Source organism: Poeciliopsis prolifica, unplaced genomic scaffold, assembly GCF_027474105.1.
Source record: "Poeciliopsis prolifica strain line A6 unplaced genomic scaffold, Auburn_PproV2 SCAFFOLD003, whole genome shotgun sequence".
NCBI classification, from domain to species: Eukaryota; Metazoa; Chordata; class Actinopteri; order Cyprinodontiformes; family Poeciliidae; genus Poeciliopsis; species Poeciliopsis prolifica.
The window spans coordinates 2125554-2140256 of NW_026562378.1; the positions used below are offsets into that span (position 1 = coordinate 2125554).

A 14703-nucleotide genomic window follows, 5' to 3' on the forward strand; every position below is an offset into this window, starting at 1 on the left:
TAGTAAAATATATATATATATATATAATGGCACATTTTAATGGAAAAAGAATGAAAATGCTGAAAAAACTTGATCAGAAGTATTTCACTGCTCAGCAAGAAGAAACACATTAATAGAAATCAAACTGCAGTTCCTTATTTTATTACTTTGGGTGTTGTTGTTTTTTTATCAAAGGAAGAAAACATCTCATTCATATTTAGCTATTTAACTTTTAGTTGATTAGAAACTGGAGGGAGGGGCCAAGCAGGTGGACCCAGATCTATGTGCAGGAGCTGAGAACAGATAGAAAAACAGAAAGTTGTCTTTATTTCTCAACGTCGAGCCTCTGAAACCCACCAAATCAAATCTGAATATTGTTCTATATAAACCTTGGTGCTTTAAGTTGTGATACTGAGCAGATATTCATTTCCATCTACTTTTTGGTTCTCAGCCAATAGGCTTAAAAATAAAGCATCTTGACTTATAATTTAATAGCCCATAACTTGGAGCTGTTTCAATAAATCGATGTTAATGAGAAATTTTATTAAGAGCAGTCACTCATTAAAGCTTTTTTATTTAGGACTTTAAATGTTTGTAAAGGTGTAGCAGAAGAAAACTATTGAAGCTTCATCTGAATTTTAGTTTTCCTTCTGCAGGCTGCTTACTGAGACTGAACCATGCTTGATGTGCGTTTAAAAACTTTTTAAACCACATTTTACGTCACATTTCACTGTGACTTTGCTGAGCCCCAAAATTGGTCTTAAGAAATGTTACTGTTTATAATGAGCTGGGATTGTGTTGGTCCCTATTTGGCATATTGTGCAGAACTTCCTGGTGTGGTGGGATGTAGATGGGTATAGAGAACCCTTCCTTCCTTCCTTCCTTCCTTCCTTCCTTCCATCCTTCCTCACTTGATTCCTTCCTTCCTACCTTTCAATGGTAGCAGAATAGAAACTCAAGCAGGATAAATGTTATTTAATCCCATCAACTCCCCTCATTTAAATTTAAGATCAGTTTTATTATCGTGTGTTATTAATATGCTTTCCGTCAGTTGCAGACCTGGCGCTGCTGATATCAAACGTATCTGTTCTGAACAGACTTATTTTGGCGAAACTACTTCCTGGAATTCACCGGAAGTGGCGTCGCGTGTTTATAAGTGACGCTACAGTGGCTCCAAACAGCCGCTGGTCTCCTCTTCCTTTTGGCCGCGGCTCGGTTTTCCAGTTCTCCCAGTTGACAATGCAGCTTATGGGGCGTCACTTCGCATCCCAGCCTTCCAGCACGCCACTTCCATCCAGCGGGGTTGACGCAGCAGCGGCGGCGGCACGATGCCGTCTGACGTGGAGTACAGTCCGGTGGGAGAGGGGCTGGGGATGCGGGACTTCTGGATCTACGTGTGGCTGCGCAGAGCGGCTTTGATCGTAGCTCATGTCTCCGGTCTGGCCCTCACCGTCGTCCTCTCCGTGCTGTCCAGACCCGGAACCAGTGAGTGTATTTAAGTTAAACTCTGTCAGCACAAGACTTGATTATTTGCTTCCTGGAAGGAGTCACAACATGTGACTGCTCTTCTCTGCTTCCCTCCTGGCTTCCATCCGGAGCGACGCTTTTCAATACAAAGCATGTCGAATTCTGATGCCATCTGAATTTGCTCCTCAAGTCAAAACTCGTTGGACGAGACATTTTTCACACATTTTTTAACCAACAAGTGCAGTTTTCTGTTTACGGCTGACAAATGAACATTTATTAGCTCATTTAACAAGAAGTGACCTGTAGGGTGATGATGTTTAAGCAAACAGGTGGGAAGAAGGACAGCCTCTCAGAAAATTCACCATGCAACCAAAGAGCAAGTTCATTTGTTGGTTATCTTGGATGAGAATGTGTAAATAATGTTGGGATTTCCTGCAGCCTTAGATCTGCTTTTAGACTCTGATGTCTGATGTCAGCTGCAACAGAATAAATGTTGCCATATTCTTAAGTTGTTGTTTTTTTTTCTCTTCTCCTTTTCTGTAAATCAACGTCAACATTGAGTCTGAGGATGGGAAGCACTCACTGATGTCTCTCTGTCTTGCAGGTCTGTTTTCTTGGCATCCGCTGTGCATGTCTGTTGCTGTAAGTCTCACACACAAACTGATGCATCATTTTGTCCCAAACTGACAAACAGATCCATCACAACCCACCAGGGGCAGTTGATTACATCGACTTGTAACAACATGACAGCAATCTCTCCTCCTGATTAAGCATTACTAAATATTAACAAATATAATCAGAAAACACCCACTCTGTGATGTTTCAGCCATACTGTCTGAGTTAGTCTGACCTTTAATTCAATATTTCAGTTATTTTTCCTGAATTCTGTACACAATGGGCTGTTGGGACTCTAACTTCATTTTTAAGCTTCATTCATTCATTCTTATATACCTTACTAATAACGATCGCTCCACTTTAACAAAGTTGAACACAATTTCCAAATTGCGTTAGGAAAGTAGCTTTATTTGTTGATTCGGTTTACCGATGAGCCCAGCGCGTTTAAACATTAGCGGCAGGGTTTCTGTTGACTCAGCAGCTTCTACTGCCTTTCGTATCGCCGTCATCTTTCCACTGTAAATAATTGATGCTGACGGAGGCGGCTGACATGAACCGCTGCTTCAGCTTCTGTTTCACCGACGTCTCTACAGTCTGGCAGCGCGGACGTGAAGCGTTCAGAAACTGTCGCCGTTGGCAGATCTGTGATAAGGACCTCATTGGATCAACAAGTCGACATTTAGGTGAAGGAGTATTGAGAACTACTGTAGATTTAGATGACTTTACCCTGAGTGCAGAAACGCATCAGACACGAGAACATTTGTGGTCTGAATATGATGAAAATGAGTTTGACGTCCCTGCAGCAGCATCCCTGACCCTGTTCTTCTTTCTGCAGTACTGCTTGTGCATGACTGAAGGCATCCTCCTCTTCTCCGCTGAGGGTACCATCTTCTGCCTGAAGTCGAGGAAGAACAAAGTGCGTGTCCACTGGCTGTGCCAGGCCCTGGCGCTGGTGGCAGCGGCGGTGGGGCTGGGCTTCATCCTGGCTAGTAAGGTCGTGTCTGAGCTGCCCCACCTGGTGTCCTGGCACAGCGTGATGGGCTGCTGCACCCTGGCCGCCTCCCTGCTCCAGGCCGGCTGCGGCGCCTGCCTCGTCTTCCACAAGCAGCTGCGGCTGTCCACGTCTCCGGCCAGACTCAAACTCTACCACGCCACCTGCGGCCTGGTGGTGTACCTGCTGGCCACCGGCACCATCATGCTAGCCATGCTGTCAGACTGGTTCCAGGCCACGGTGAAGGGGGCAACTTGGTGGCTGATGGCCATGCTTCCCCTCTTCCCTGCCCTTGTGGCCATGAACCAGATCACCAACGCCTACCTGCCCCGCAAGAAGATAAGCAGCTAGGGTGCAGAAGGATCACGGTGCAGAGTCGGAACAGGAAACAGGAGACTGTTTTCACGCTTCAGGGATTCATTGAGTTCTAAGCAAATTTATGTCCAAACATGTTCCTACCTGAAGTTCACAGCCAGGATCTAGTGGTGAGTGGAGGAAATGCAGCATGAAGCTCTGAAGCACTGAATCATATCTGACTCTGTGAATGAAGGCAGAGCCTCTGAATGTTTTTTTTTTTAATCGCTCAAGCAGTGAAAGGGATGAAGGCCGACCAGAAACCTCACAGCAGCTTTTAGATTCCTGATCACTTTAAAGCTGCAGTCTGTCACTTATATAAATAGAAAGTATTTTTTACCCATTTGTTGAAACTGTCATGTTAGACAGTCACGACATGTCGTGTATGAGACATAATCTGTCAAAAAAAATGTTTAAAAAAATCTACCTCCTCTGCTTTCTCCCAATGCCAACTAGAAATAACCAATCACAGCCAGGAGGAAGGTCTTAGCAGTCTCATTCACCTAGCTCTGCAGCTAGCATAGCCTGTTGTGAATGCTAAGGCTAGTTAGGATGGCCACCAATGACGAAGGATAAACGGCTTTCATGTACTGGGAAGTTGTACATGAAATGTGCATTGGCACATTTAGCAGAATTCTAAGTTGATTGACAGCGCTAAGTCACGCCTCCTGGCTCTGATTGGTTGTTTTTAGTCAGAGTGCATTTCTTCACAGAAATAGCAGCTCAGGGAGGAAGAGGCTGAGATAGATCTTTTCACATATTATGTGTCTCATAAACTATGCTGTGGTGGCAGTTTTAATAAATGTGGGGGGGAGGGGAAATTCGACAGTTCCCTTTAATTATTGTTGAAGAGGTCGGTAAAATAAATAGATCTGGATTGATTAGATCAGGGGTGTCCACATTGAGAGAAGTTCAACTTGACAATTTTGGCCACTTGACAAAAAGTTTGGACATCCTGAGATTAGATGTTTGTTCAGATAGGAATTGGATGTTGTTCAGCCTTGAGCTTTTGTTTGTGTGTAAATTGGCTTTATCTGAACAAACAGAATGCAGACTAACCTTGAATGGCTCAGGTGAACCTAATGTACACAGATGGACCAGATTTACTACCTGTTTGCTGTCTCGAAATATGAAAAATATTGCTTTGTGATTTAAAAAACAAGTTACTGTCTCTCCTCAGTCGTTGGAGAAAGATTTCATTTGTGTTTTTGTGTTTTCTTTACCTCAGGTTTTCTTTGCCTCTCCACTGTAATAACTTTTTTTGTGCCTTTTCTGTGAGTAAAAAGTAAATGAAGTGACTGGACTGCACTGGTAGATTTTCAGGACATTCTATATGTTTATTATTATTATTATTATGTGTCTGATGGGTTATCAATGTTCAAAGCAATAAAAGTAGAAAATGGGAAGGTGTTGTGGCGCTCACTGGCATTGTGAGCTGATCTGTTTTGTATTTTTATGATCTGATCAGGAAGTCGCTGCAAGTGTTCCTTTTGTAACAATAAACAGTCGTTCAGATGGTTGTTCGTGTCTCTTTAACGTTTCCAGGCAACAGAAAAGGACTTACAGTAAAAATAGAACAACAGAAAAACATGATCTGATCACCTCCACGATTTAAAAAAAACACCAAAAAAAGTATTTTATTTTAACAGATTGGCAAAATCCTTACAGTGGGATTGACTTAGATCAAGTATAAGCGTAGACAGGCCACAGATACAACACTAAACTGTTTGTAGGACCTTCAATCAAAACAGTGACTAATATTTGGTTGGGCAGCCTTTTAGATTGTTTTACAGCCCATATTTGCTGTGGCATTGTTTCGGGAAACTTCTGCGATGCTGCAGGATTTATTTAAAAATCCAGAAGCGGTTGAAAGGAAAAGAAAGAAACAGAAAGAAATTAAGAAACAGACGATGACCACATCTGTGTGATGGTGGACTGAAGTGGCAGGTTGGATGAAGTTCCTGATGGAGAAGTTGGACTTAAAATGTCCAAATCCACATGAAGTCTGTCTGCTGGATTACTTGAAAAAGTTGGAACTGCTGTCCAGTTGAACCTCACCAAGATCTTGCATTGAGGATGATGATGATGATGATGATGATGGAGTCTGACCGATGCTGCCTCCTACTCCATGAATCTATCACGATCTCATCCCGATGAAGCCTGCTGGCGCCGCCATCTTGGAACGTCAGGCGTCATCAGAAAAGAAACAAACCAACGACGATCTAACCCAGTCATTCAGAACATCCAACTCAGACCTATTTGATCAATTAAATTCAGGTGGTGACGTTTTGTTTCAGGTCAGGCAGTGTGTGTGTGTGTGTGTGTGTGTGTGTGTGTGTGTGTGTGTGTGTGTGTGTGTGTGTGTGTGTGTGTGCATTCAAGATTCAACAGCGCATGGTTCTGCTAAATGCTCCTTTAATGTGGTGAAATCTTCCGGTGCCATTTACAAAGAAATATCCCCAGATCGTAATGGTTAAAAACTATTGTTTATTTTTTTTGTTGGAGGATTCGACCTCTTCCTCTTAAAGAAATGTTTAGATTTTTAGCAAGGAGGTAAACCTAAACTGAGCAAAGGATCGAATCATGGGTTCTCCCACTGAATAAACACACACTCCATTCTGGAAATATCCTGATTTCGAACTACAGGAATTCAGGATATTCCTGTAGTTCGAATATCTACAGGAATATCTTGAATATCCTCAGTTGTGAGTCCTCTCTAAAGTAAAAAGTTGCTTCTGAACGTCAGAACTGGCCCTGGAGTTCTCCAGTAGTCAGACACCGAGTTACATGAAACATCCACAGCAGCTCCAGTCCAACCCAGACCTCCAGCTGGACCCTGGGGTCCTCTGCTAGGTGTTTTGAGGCGACTTCTTGTCCTGGCATATGAACGCCATGGAGCTGCTCAGCAGCTCGTTGATGTTCACCTCCACCACCTCACCTGCCGACCCGCCCTCTACTGCACCGCTAACCGCTACAAGCACATGCTGGCCACTTCCCAGGGTGCTTTGCTCCTCAGACAGTATGTTGGACTCCTCCCCATCCTGCTTGTCTCCTGATGAAATCACCTGAAGGACAGACAGGCTGGGTTGGTACATCACCTGCAGACCGTTCTCCAAATCGCTAACAACATCACTGCTCCAGCTAACATGGAGGATTCCATTAGGAGGTGGTGTTACCGTGTAGGTGGTGGAGCCGTGGCCCTCCGCCCCTGCCTCCGGCTCCATGTGACAGGACAGCAGGTGCTCCTGCAGCTCCATCTGGGAGACGCAGATCAGCGTGCAGAGGGGGCAGTTGCTGGGCGGCTGGCTGCAGACGTGCTGCTCCGCCTGGTCCCCGCTGCCCAGATCGGCCTTACAGAATAGGCAGGAGACGGGCGGCGGCTCCGAGCCTGGGAAAAAGACAGTGCATCTGTGAGGGACAGCGTGGGAGCTCTACCGGATCACGCTTGGGTCACATTCTGCAGCAAAGACAATGTAGGGGCTGACAGAAACGAGCCCTGAGGGATCCCTCACATCCTGACTGTGGAATAACTGGCATCACGTATCTCTCATGATGATGCCAGTCAGTCCATCATGACAGGAGACATCATGTCTGATGGTGATCATGTCTCTGGCGGCCGGTCCTCACCCTGGTGCTCCGTGGCCTGGTGTGCGGACAATGTGGCAGTGTCGGGGAAGAACTTGAAGCACAGCTCACACTGGACCAGGGTCTTGAGCTGCCGGGTGTGGCTGGCAAAGACATCAGGATGGTTGGTTCTGTTGTGGTACCACAGCCCAGACAGTTGCTGGAATACATGAGAGCGAGACAGAGAGAGATAAAAAGAAGCCATGAGCATCACTTGATGGAGACATGTCTTTATTATGGTTCACATCAAGGAAACCAAGCAGGATCATTTGAGATGAAATATGTACTTTCTCTATATTTAAGACAATCCTTGGTGTTTGTCTTTTCAATTCAAAAAAACTTTATTTATTCAAAAAAAAAAGTATTTTCACTGTTAATTGTATAGCAGTTAATAAAATTAACTGTTAATTTTAACTCCTAATATCCAAGGATCTTCAAAGAGTTATTGTGACTGCTGATGGCAGTGGACAGGAAGGATCTGCTGCAGCAGTCTGTGTTCCAACAATAGTGAAGAAACCTCTAACTGAAGACACTTTTCTTTATGACAATCTTATGAAGAGGATGCTCAGAGTGTCTGTAAATTTCTTGATTTTGTGTCAAACTCTTCTTTTTATGTTCCTGGCTCTGATGCTGCAGCAACAGCAGATGATGCTCTTCGATCTGCAGACCCAACTACAAGAAGTACAGCCTTCTATTGTTTTCTTTAATTTTCCAATAAAATTAAAGACAGTCTCCCCAGAGAACCCTGTTTTCCCAGAGTTCACTTTTAGTATTTTCAGTGACCGTTCTTGTTTGTTTGATTTAGCCACACCTCTTCTTTATTTCTAACATTTATCATCCCAGGTTTGTTTATGTTTTGGATTTTTACGCATTATTTGACAGAACACCTTGATATGACTTTTTACTGTTTAATTTAGTAAGTTAACGTCAGGGGTTTGTTTGTCCTGGTTTTCATGGTCACATTTGTTTGTAAACCCATCAGCTAGGATTAGGGTTAACAGGTGGACAACGCCTGTCTGCTTCCCGTCCTCTGCCTGGCTTTCTCTCTTTTTTGTCTCTAACCATCTTGTTGCAGCAACAGAAATTCATCATCTTACCTGGTAGGATTTGTTGCAGAGCTGGCAGCTGAACGGCTTGCTGCCAGAGTGTGTCACATTGTGTTTCTCCAGCAGGGCGGCGCTCTGGAACACCTTGTTGCATGTGCTGCACTTATGAAACTCCTTAGGGTGGAAGTCCTGAATGTGCTGCTGATGCTCCTCCAGGGTGGAGAAGCTGAGGCAGCACTTCTTACAGTCATGAGGTTCTGATAGGTCTGAGAATGACAGCAGGAAACAGTCAGAACGAAGCAGGAAACAGTCAGAACGAAGCAGGAAACAGTCAGCACACAACAGGAAACAGTCAGAACGCAGCAGGAAACAGTCGGCACACAACAGGAATGGTCAGAAATAGTCAAACAAAAAAAACTGTATGTTTTTTTGTGTACAAAAAAAACAGTACACATTTTTTTGTGTATAAAATATTGCATAAAAAGGTCTAAGTGGATAAATGAAAAATTAGCAAAATACAGCAATTTGGTAAATGCTAGAATGATCGATTCGTAAAATAATTGTTGTGTCCCTGCAGTGGGCAATAATAGTGTTAACATCAGACTGAGTGGGTCCTTACTGTGGAAGGTCTGCAGGTGGACAGTGAGCCCGCTGGCCTGGCTGTAGCCCTTCCCACATTCTCGACACACATAAGGCCGGTCACCAGTGTGCGTCCGTACATGACGTGTGAGCTCAATGGACTGGGCAAACACAGCCTTACAGTACTGACACACATACATCTTTCCTGGAAAAAAAAAGACAATATTTTAAGATTTAAAACAAAAAAGACATAACCTTAGAGATGCCGAACTGTCCTACCTTCAGAGTGTTTCTTCTTGGTGTGGTAAGCCAGAGCAGCGGCGACGCTGAAGCTCATGTCACAGTGCTGACAGTGATACGGTTTCTCTCCCGTGTGCAGCCTCATGTGGTTCTTCAGAGAAGAGTTGGCTCCAAACACCGCGCCACATTCCTCGCAGGCAAACGGCTTCACTTCCAGGTGCTCTGCCTGTTTGTGGTAAACCAAACCTGAAACATCACAGGTTTGGTTGGAGGCGAATTTGCATGAACAAAGATTTTTATTCTAAACTATATGACCTTGTTGTAAGTAGTGTTCGATGTTGAATTCAGCTAACTGAATTTGACACACTGTAGAATTAACACTGGCATCAAACTTGACACAGAGTAATCCTACCAAACGCCAACAAACTAAGAAACTAAAAATAAAAATGAATAATCTGGATATTCTAGCATGTAGCAAACAGGAATTATGTTAGTAATTCTAACTGACCTAAAGCAGGAAAAGTTCAGTCCGACTCAATGTCACAGAGAGGAAAAGGGTTATCAGTGTAGTCAGTAACTATTTCAAAGGGGCAGTATTATATATTTTCCAGGCACATAGAAATTTCTTTTAGCTCAATCAAATAACTATATTACCTTAAGCTGTTATGAAAATGCAGTATATATCAAACATGACGTCACAATTTTACGCCTTGAAATGGGGTTTCTGTCTCTTTAAAAACGCCTTCTCTTTCTGAAAATGTGCTTTCAGGAAGTCATCACAACATGGCTCCTCTATTAACCATTTAACAACATTTTGACCAGCGTTGCACTAAGAACTAGCTGCTTTAATGAGCTCTGCAGGTGTGCAGTTTCACCAGTGTTTACTAATTGCTGCTGGCTAGTCTGAAGGAGTTGAGTAGGACAGCTACGGGGGAGGGTTGCTTGGTGAGATGGAAGCTTGGAAACTGCAGCTCTGAGGAGGAGCTTCATCCTCGAAGGCGGAGCTAGATCCATCCAGGCTTTTCTACAGCTGAATGGTTGACATGGATATTAAAGGACTTCTCAAACATGCATGTGGGAATAACATTAAAATGTGATGTCCAGCTCAAAAAGTTTCCCTTTTCGTATTACTGCTCCTTTAAAAGTTACCATGTCAGTAGAGATCAAAGGTCAGGTGACTCTCACCTGACGGGTGGGCGAAGCTACGTCCGCAGATATCACACACCACCCTTTTCTTAACGCGCGGCGTGTTGCGGTGAACCTCCCCGCGGTGGCGCTGCAGAGCCCGCTGATTCGGCAGCTTCTTGGGGCACTGCGGACACTGGACCCTGCACTCCTGGGACATGGAGCAGCGCTTCACGTGGGCTAGCATCCGGCACTTAAAGTTAAAAGTCTTCTTGCACCACCTACAGGGGTAGCGGTTGGAATCGGAGGAGGCCAGGAAAGAGGAGTCTGCCACAGCGTCGGCCTCCGCCTCATCGCTCTGGTCCTCGGTGGTCTGCATGTCGACCTCCTCCTCTGGGTTTGTGGAGTCGTCTGGCTCCTCTGAGTCAGCTGGAAAACACGGAGAAAAGTCTGATGATGCGTGAAAAGCGGAGAGCGGCGTACAGGTTCGTATGTGTCTCTCTCTCTACCTGCAGCTCGGGGTGTGTTCTCATCCGGATGGTCCAGCAGAGTCTGCAGCGGTTCAGGGAACGCCAGCAGAGCTTTCTTCTGGACGCTGGAGAGCAGCTGGAGGAAGGAGCCCTCGCTGATTCCTCCATCCCTCAGTCTGCCAATCAGCTTCTCCACCACAGAGGCCGGATCCCTGTCCTCATAGCACTGACTCACCACCTGGCACAGACACAACGTGACCTCTGAACTTCAGAGAGCAGCATCAATGTTTTGGATTAAAACTGAACTTTTAGTGAATGTTTGATAAACAGCAGCAAAAGGAACCATGTGCAGCTAAATAACATGTGCAAAGCTTAGGCCTTTCTGCCTAATACAGTGTAGCTATGATCTATTTTTTCATCTCAACTAATAATTGAACAGCTTAAGATACCGTATTTTTTCGGACTATAAGCCGCTACTTTTTTCCCACGCTTTGAACCGTGCGGCTTATTGCCCGGTGTGGCTGGTCGGTGGATTTTTCTTCAACCACCAGGGGGCTCTTTAGCAGGAAGTGAATCATTGCGAGTCAAACTTAGAAACCAAAGAAGAAAGTGCTGATTTTCATTTAAAACAAGCACATGCTAGCAGCAGGCATGACGGAGAAATGCTTTCAAGGTGCTGATTATTTCAATAATCGATTAATCGTGATTGCTGTAGCCCTAATCTTGTCCTTACTGTGAAGTATATTATTCCTCATTGTGTTTTCATAATTTTTAAAAAATACATTGTACGTTGGTATGAAGCTGCATGCCTCAATGTGCCGAAACACCTGAACTTCCACACTATTTCTATTATATTCTCTTTTAATTCAGGAGCAATCCAACCACTGTGTTCAAGAAAAAAAAACATTCGCACATATAGTTTGTTCAGTCAATTTAAAAATCATCCAGAGATCTCCAGCTTCCTGCTAGAAATCTAATTTTAATTAACTTTAGTAAATGTATTTACATACAATAACTTGATGTCTTTGTATAAATTTATGAAAAACTTAAAACTGGCATGTTTTGGGGGGAGGTGGGATCATTAACATTTAAGTTAATCCAAAGCGGCAGCAGCAGAAGTTGAAGTCTGCATTTTCAATATTTCTAACATTCTGGAGGAAATTTCTACTTGAACAGCTCAGATCGAAGCAAAGGGGAGATGAAGACAACGGCAACAGACAGGCAGTGTTATAGACAGAATGGAGGAGCCTGTCAGTGTGAGCAGGATTATGCTATTCCACAGTTGAGAGGACTGAACCTGTTGTACCTGTCTGTTCTGTTCGTCCAGGCTGCTCTGTGCTGCCTGGCTCAGCAGCTCCAGGACAGACGGCATGTTGCTGAGGAGCTCCACCACCTGAGAGGAATGTTGAAGCAGCAGAGCAGCCGGTCCCTCTGGCGCCTCTGTGGCCGGCGGGCTGCTTTCTGCTGCTGCTGCTGCTGCACTTCCAGAGGAGGTGGCCTCTTCAGGTTCTGGGTGGGTTTGGGGGGAGACAACAATGTTATACATCTTTATCTGCTGGAAAAACTACAGTATTTTTAATCAGAAATGCAAGGTTTGTTCAATTGCAATTGTAGATTTCCTGGATGCAATATTTAATATTTATCAGGATGTAAATATTGCATTCGTTAAAAGGCATCCATGTTTGGTAGCAGGAGAGACGTTCACTATCCCTGATCTGATGGAGATGTGAAGGAAAACTCAGCAGTTGCTACAATTACATGTGTGCCTCATTTTGTGCAGCTACTTCCTACACTGCTTAATCATGGAGAAGAGAATCATCAGTGCACAGGCTTACTGAGCCATTTGCACTGATTGGTCCCCCTGCTGAAGATGGTTCAACAAACCTTTGGGTAAATTACTGCAACATGTGGAAACCAACCTGAGATGCCCAAGCCCTCTTCACAGGCTTTTCTACCAGTTGCTTCCTCCTCATCCTCTTTGTTGTCATGGCAGCATTTGTCCTCAGCTGTCGTTTCCATCTTCTCAGAGGCTGAGTTGTCCTCGTTGGGTGATGCTGAGCGTTGGGTGCTCTCGCTCCTGGCGGTGCTGGTCTCCTGTTGGCTGCTTGTCTGCGGAACTGGGACTTTCTGACCCACCAGAGTGGTGAGGACCTTCTTAAAGCCCATGGCTACGTCAAACATTTGCAGGCTGTCCGCGGCCGCGACAATGCGGCTCGCGTTGTGCTTCCCCAGAGGCAGCCTGCCAGAGTAGAGCATTTCCAACAGTGCCCCAAACTCCTGGGAGGAAACCACGGAGGTGTCGATGGAGATGGTGTCTGAACTGTCCAGAAGGGACCTGCGCAAGGAGCGGAGGCGGAGGTTTTTCTGCTGGTCCTGTCTCGTCCCACGTTTCAAACTGGAGCAAAATGTGCTGAGCAGTTCAGACGTTTTACCTGAAGAGAACGCTGGAGGCGGCCAGCACGACCTTGTGAGCCCGGTGAGAACTGTCTCCCACCAGGATGGTGCAGTCGCAGAACAGACCCTCCTTCCTCAGCGTCCACAGCTGCTGCAGCAGCTGCTTGCTGAAGTCAGGGAGTTCCATCATTGTAACGAACAATCTGCAGACCAAAAATCAAGAAAGAAAGAAATCTGTTTCAACCAGTTACTGTGAATAGGACAAAACAACAAGCAGCAATTTCACAACATTTCTCCCCCACTGTCTATGAATATCAGATGTCAAATATAGGTGGGCTTTTAATGTATCATTTATTATTTGTTGTAAAAAATGGTATCATGACAGAAGCTTTGATTTATTGTCTCAATAAATCAGTTAATGTAAAAAAAAAAGACATGTTATGAGACTGAGCTCAGTTAGGTCATATAAATTAGGTTTAAGTGGCTCCTGAAGCTCATCTTGAAATAGGAATGTTATTCATGAACAGTATTTGTGTTTGTAGCTCTAATCTTATCTTTATCACAATTAAACCGCAAAAATATCGTTATAACAATGTAAGGCCGTACAGTCTAACCTAGTCTCTAATATAAAAGTTGATTATTCAGTTTCATCTCTGGATGTGATTTGTATCCTGGATTTAACAGGTCACAATGAAGGTAAAGTTAGGAGACGTTGAGTCTCCTTTAAAGCTGTTTTGCTGTAGATCATAATAACCTCGCACCATCACAACGGACTTGAAGTGAACACAGGAGAAATCCAACCAAAACAAGACCTCTGCTGGTCGACCTCCAGGAGCAACAGGGAAACTTCTAGACCATGACTGCGGCTCAGAAAAGAGCAGCATTTATCCTCTGTGTCTGTCTGTGATAAGGCCGCAGCTAGCTTTAGCTAAAAGATGCTAATATCATATGAAGAAAGCAGCTTTACTGAAGAGAAACTGCAGGCAGAAGACACTGAGACGCACAGTGGACTCAGGTCCGCCATGCTTCCTCTTTACCTTTCATTCAAACTTCCAGCTCTTTATTTATACTTCTTCAGTGGACAATTCCAGTGTGCAATAAAGCTTAGCCGTTTTGAAAATGGCGACCACAACACTCGAGTACTTCCGCCCGTGTTCCAGGATTATTCCTGACGTAACGCAGACGCGATACGTCAGGAATAATCCTGTTGAACCATTATTCCTAAACAGAGATTCCAAAGTGTGATTTTATAAATATTTTTATTTGTTTTATATTCATTCATAAATTAACATTGGTCAGTGGGGACATGCTCATTTGACTGACCTCTGCGCTTCAACAACCTGGAACACTTTTCAAAACCTAATTTTGAAAACATACTTGCGTGTTTGCATTATATGAAAATCTTTGAGATGAACTTGCGAGGCTCAAAATGCACCAAGTTCAGAGAATGACCCAGTTCAGTTTGAGTTTTTACTCTGTACCCAAATAAATAAATAAATACAATCATAATCCCTTTTTAAATCACATATTTTAAAGAATTCATACCTTAGAGAAAAAGTCCTTGTTTAAGGTTTTGTCATTTTCTGCTTTACCATTGTCACATAAACTGGAAACAAAGAAGCTTGTGACAGCCTCTAACCTAACAAAAAAAAAACAACAACAAAGTATTGTGTCCTGATAATGTTGATCTTAAACCAATGGGCTGTTTCTCTTTGATGAGCTTGACATTTTATTTATCTGTCTTGTTTAGAACTAGCATATTATGTTGGTATTGGTTTGGTAATCACAACTTGATAAAAATCAATACTTTAGTTGCAGA

General features: G+C 43.9%; 2 protein-coding genes across 3 annotated transcripts; one reads left to right on the forward strand and one right to left on the reverse strand.

Annotated features, from left to right (window-relative positions):
- Positions 1 to 1133: 1133 nt before the first annotated feature.
- On the forward strand, positions 1134 to 5042 carry LOC129358336 (probable transmembrane reductase CYB561D1). Its single transcript, XM_055027312.1, has 3 exons — positions 1134 to 1464; positions 2051 to 2088; positions 2897 to 5042. Exons 1-3 carry the CDS (start codon positions 1308 to 1310, stop codon positions 3401 to 3403), a joined length of 702 nt encoding a protein of 233 aa, XP_054883287.1. The 5' UTR covers positions 1134 to 1307; the 3' UTR covers positions 3404 to 5042.
- Positions 5043 to 5804: 762 nt separating this feature from the next.
- Positions 5805 to 14018, reverse strand: zbtb40 (zinc finger and BTB domain containing 40). 2 transcript variants are annotated; one of them, XM_055027311.1, is made up of 12 exons: positions 13922 to 14018; positions 12923 to 13087; positions 12410 to 12825; positions 11797 to 11999; positions 10530 to 10728; positions 10081 to 10449; positions 8935 to 9141; positions 8696 to 8860; positions 8128 to 8342; positions 7034 to 7190; positions 6583 to 6794; positions 5805 to 6471 (listed from the first exon to the last, which is right to left on the reverse strand). In XM_055027311.1, the coding sequence occupies exons 2-12, from the start codon at positions 13072 to 13074 to the stop codon at positions 6256 to 6258; spliced, it is 2511 nt and encodes an 836-aa protein (XP_054883286.1). In that variant the 5' UTR covers positions 13075 to 13087; positions 13922 to 14018; the 3' UTR covers positions 5805 to 6255. The 2 variants fall into 2 exon arrangements, with proteins under 2 accessions (XP_054883286.1, XP_054883284.1); XM_055027309.1 differs by having other exon boundaries at positions 13646 to 14018.
- Positions 14019 to 14703: the final 685 nt, after the last annotated feature.

Coding starts and splice junctions, on each gene's coding strand:
- zbtb40 (XM_055027311.1), bottom strand. CDS start 13,074: ATGATGGAACTCCCTGACTTCAGCAAGCAGCTGCTGCAGCAGCTGTGG. Junction 12,000..12,409: donor AGAGGGCTTGGGCATCTCAG/GTTGGTTTCCAC, acceptor AAACCCACCCAG/AACCTGAAGAGGCCACCTCC. Junction 7,191..8,127: donor TCTGCAACAAATCCTACCAG/GTAAGATGATGA, acceptor CATGTATTCCAG/CAACTGTCTGGGCTGTGGTA.
- LOC129358336 (XM_055027312.1), top strand. CDS start 1,308: ATGCCGTCTGACGTGGAGTACAGTCCGGTGGGAGAGGGGCTGGGGATG. Junction 1,465..2,050: donor GCTGTCCAGACCCGGAACCA/GTGAGTGTATTT, acceptor TCTGTCTTGCAG/GTCTGTTTTCTTGGCATCCG. Junction 2,089..2,896: donor CGCTGTGCATGTCTGTTGCT/GTAAGTCTCACA, acceptor TTCTTTCTGCAG/TACTGCTTGTGCATGACTGA.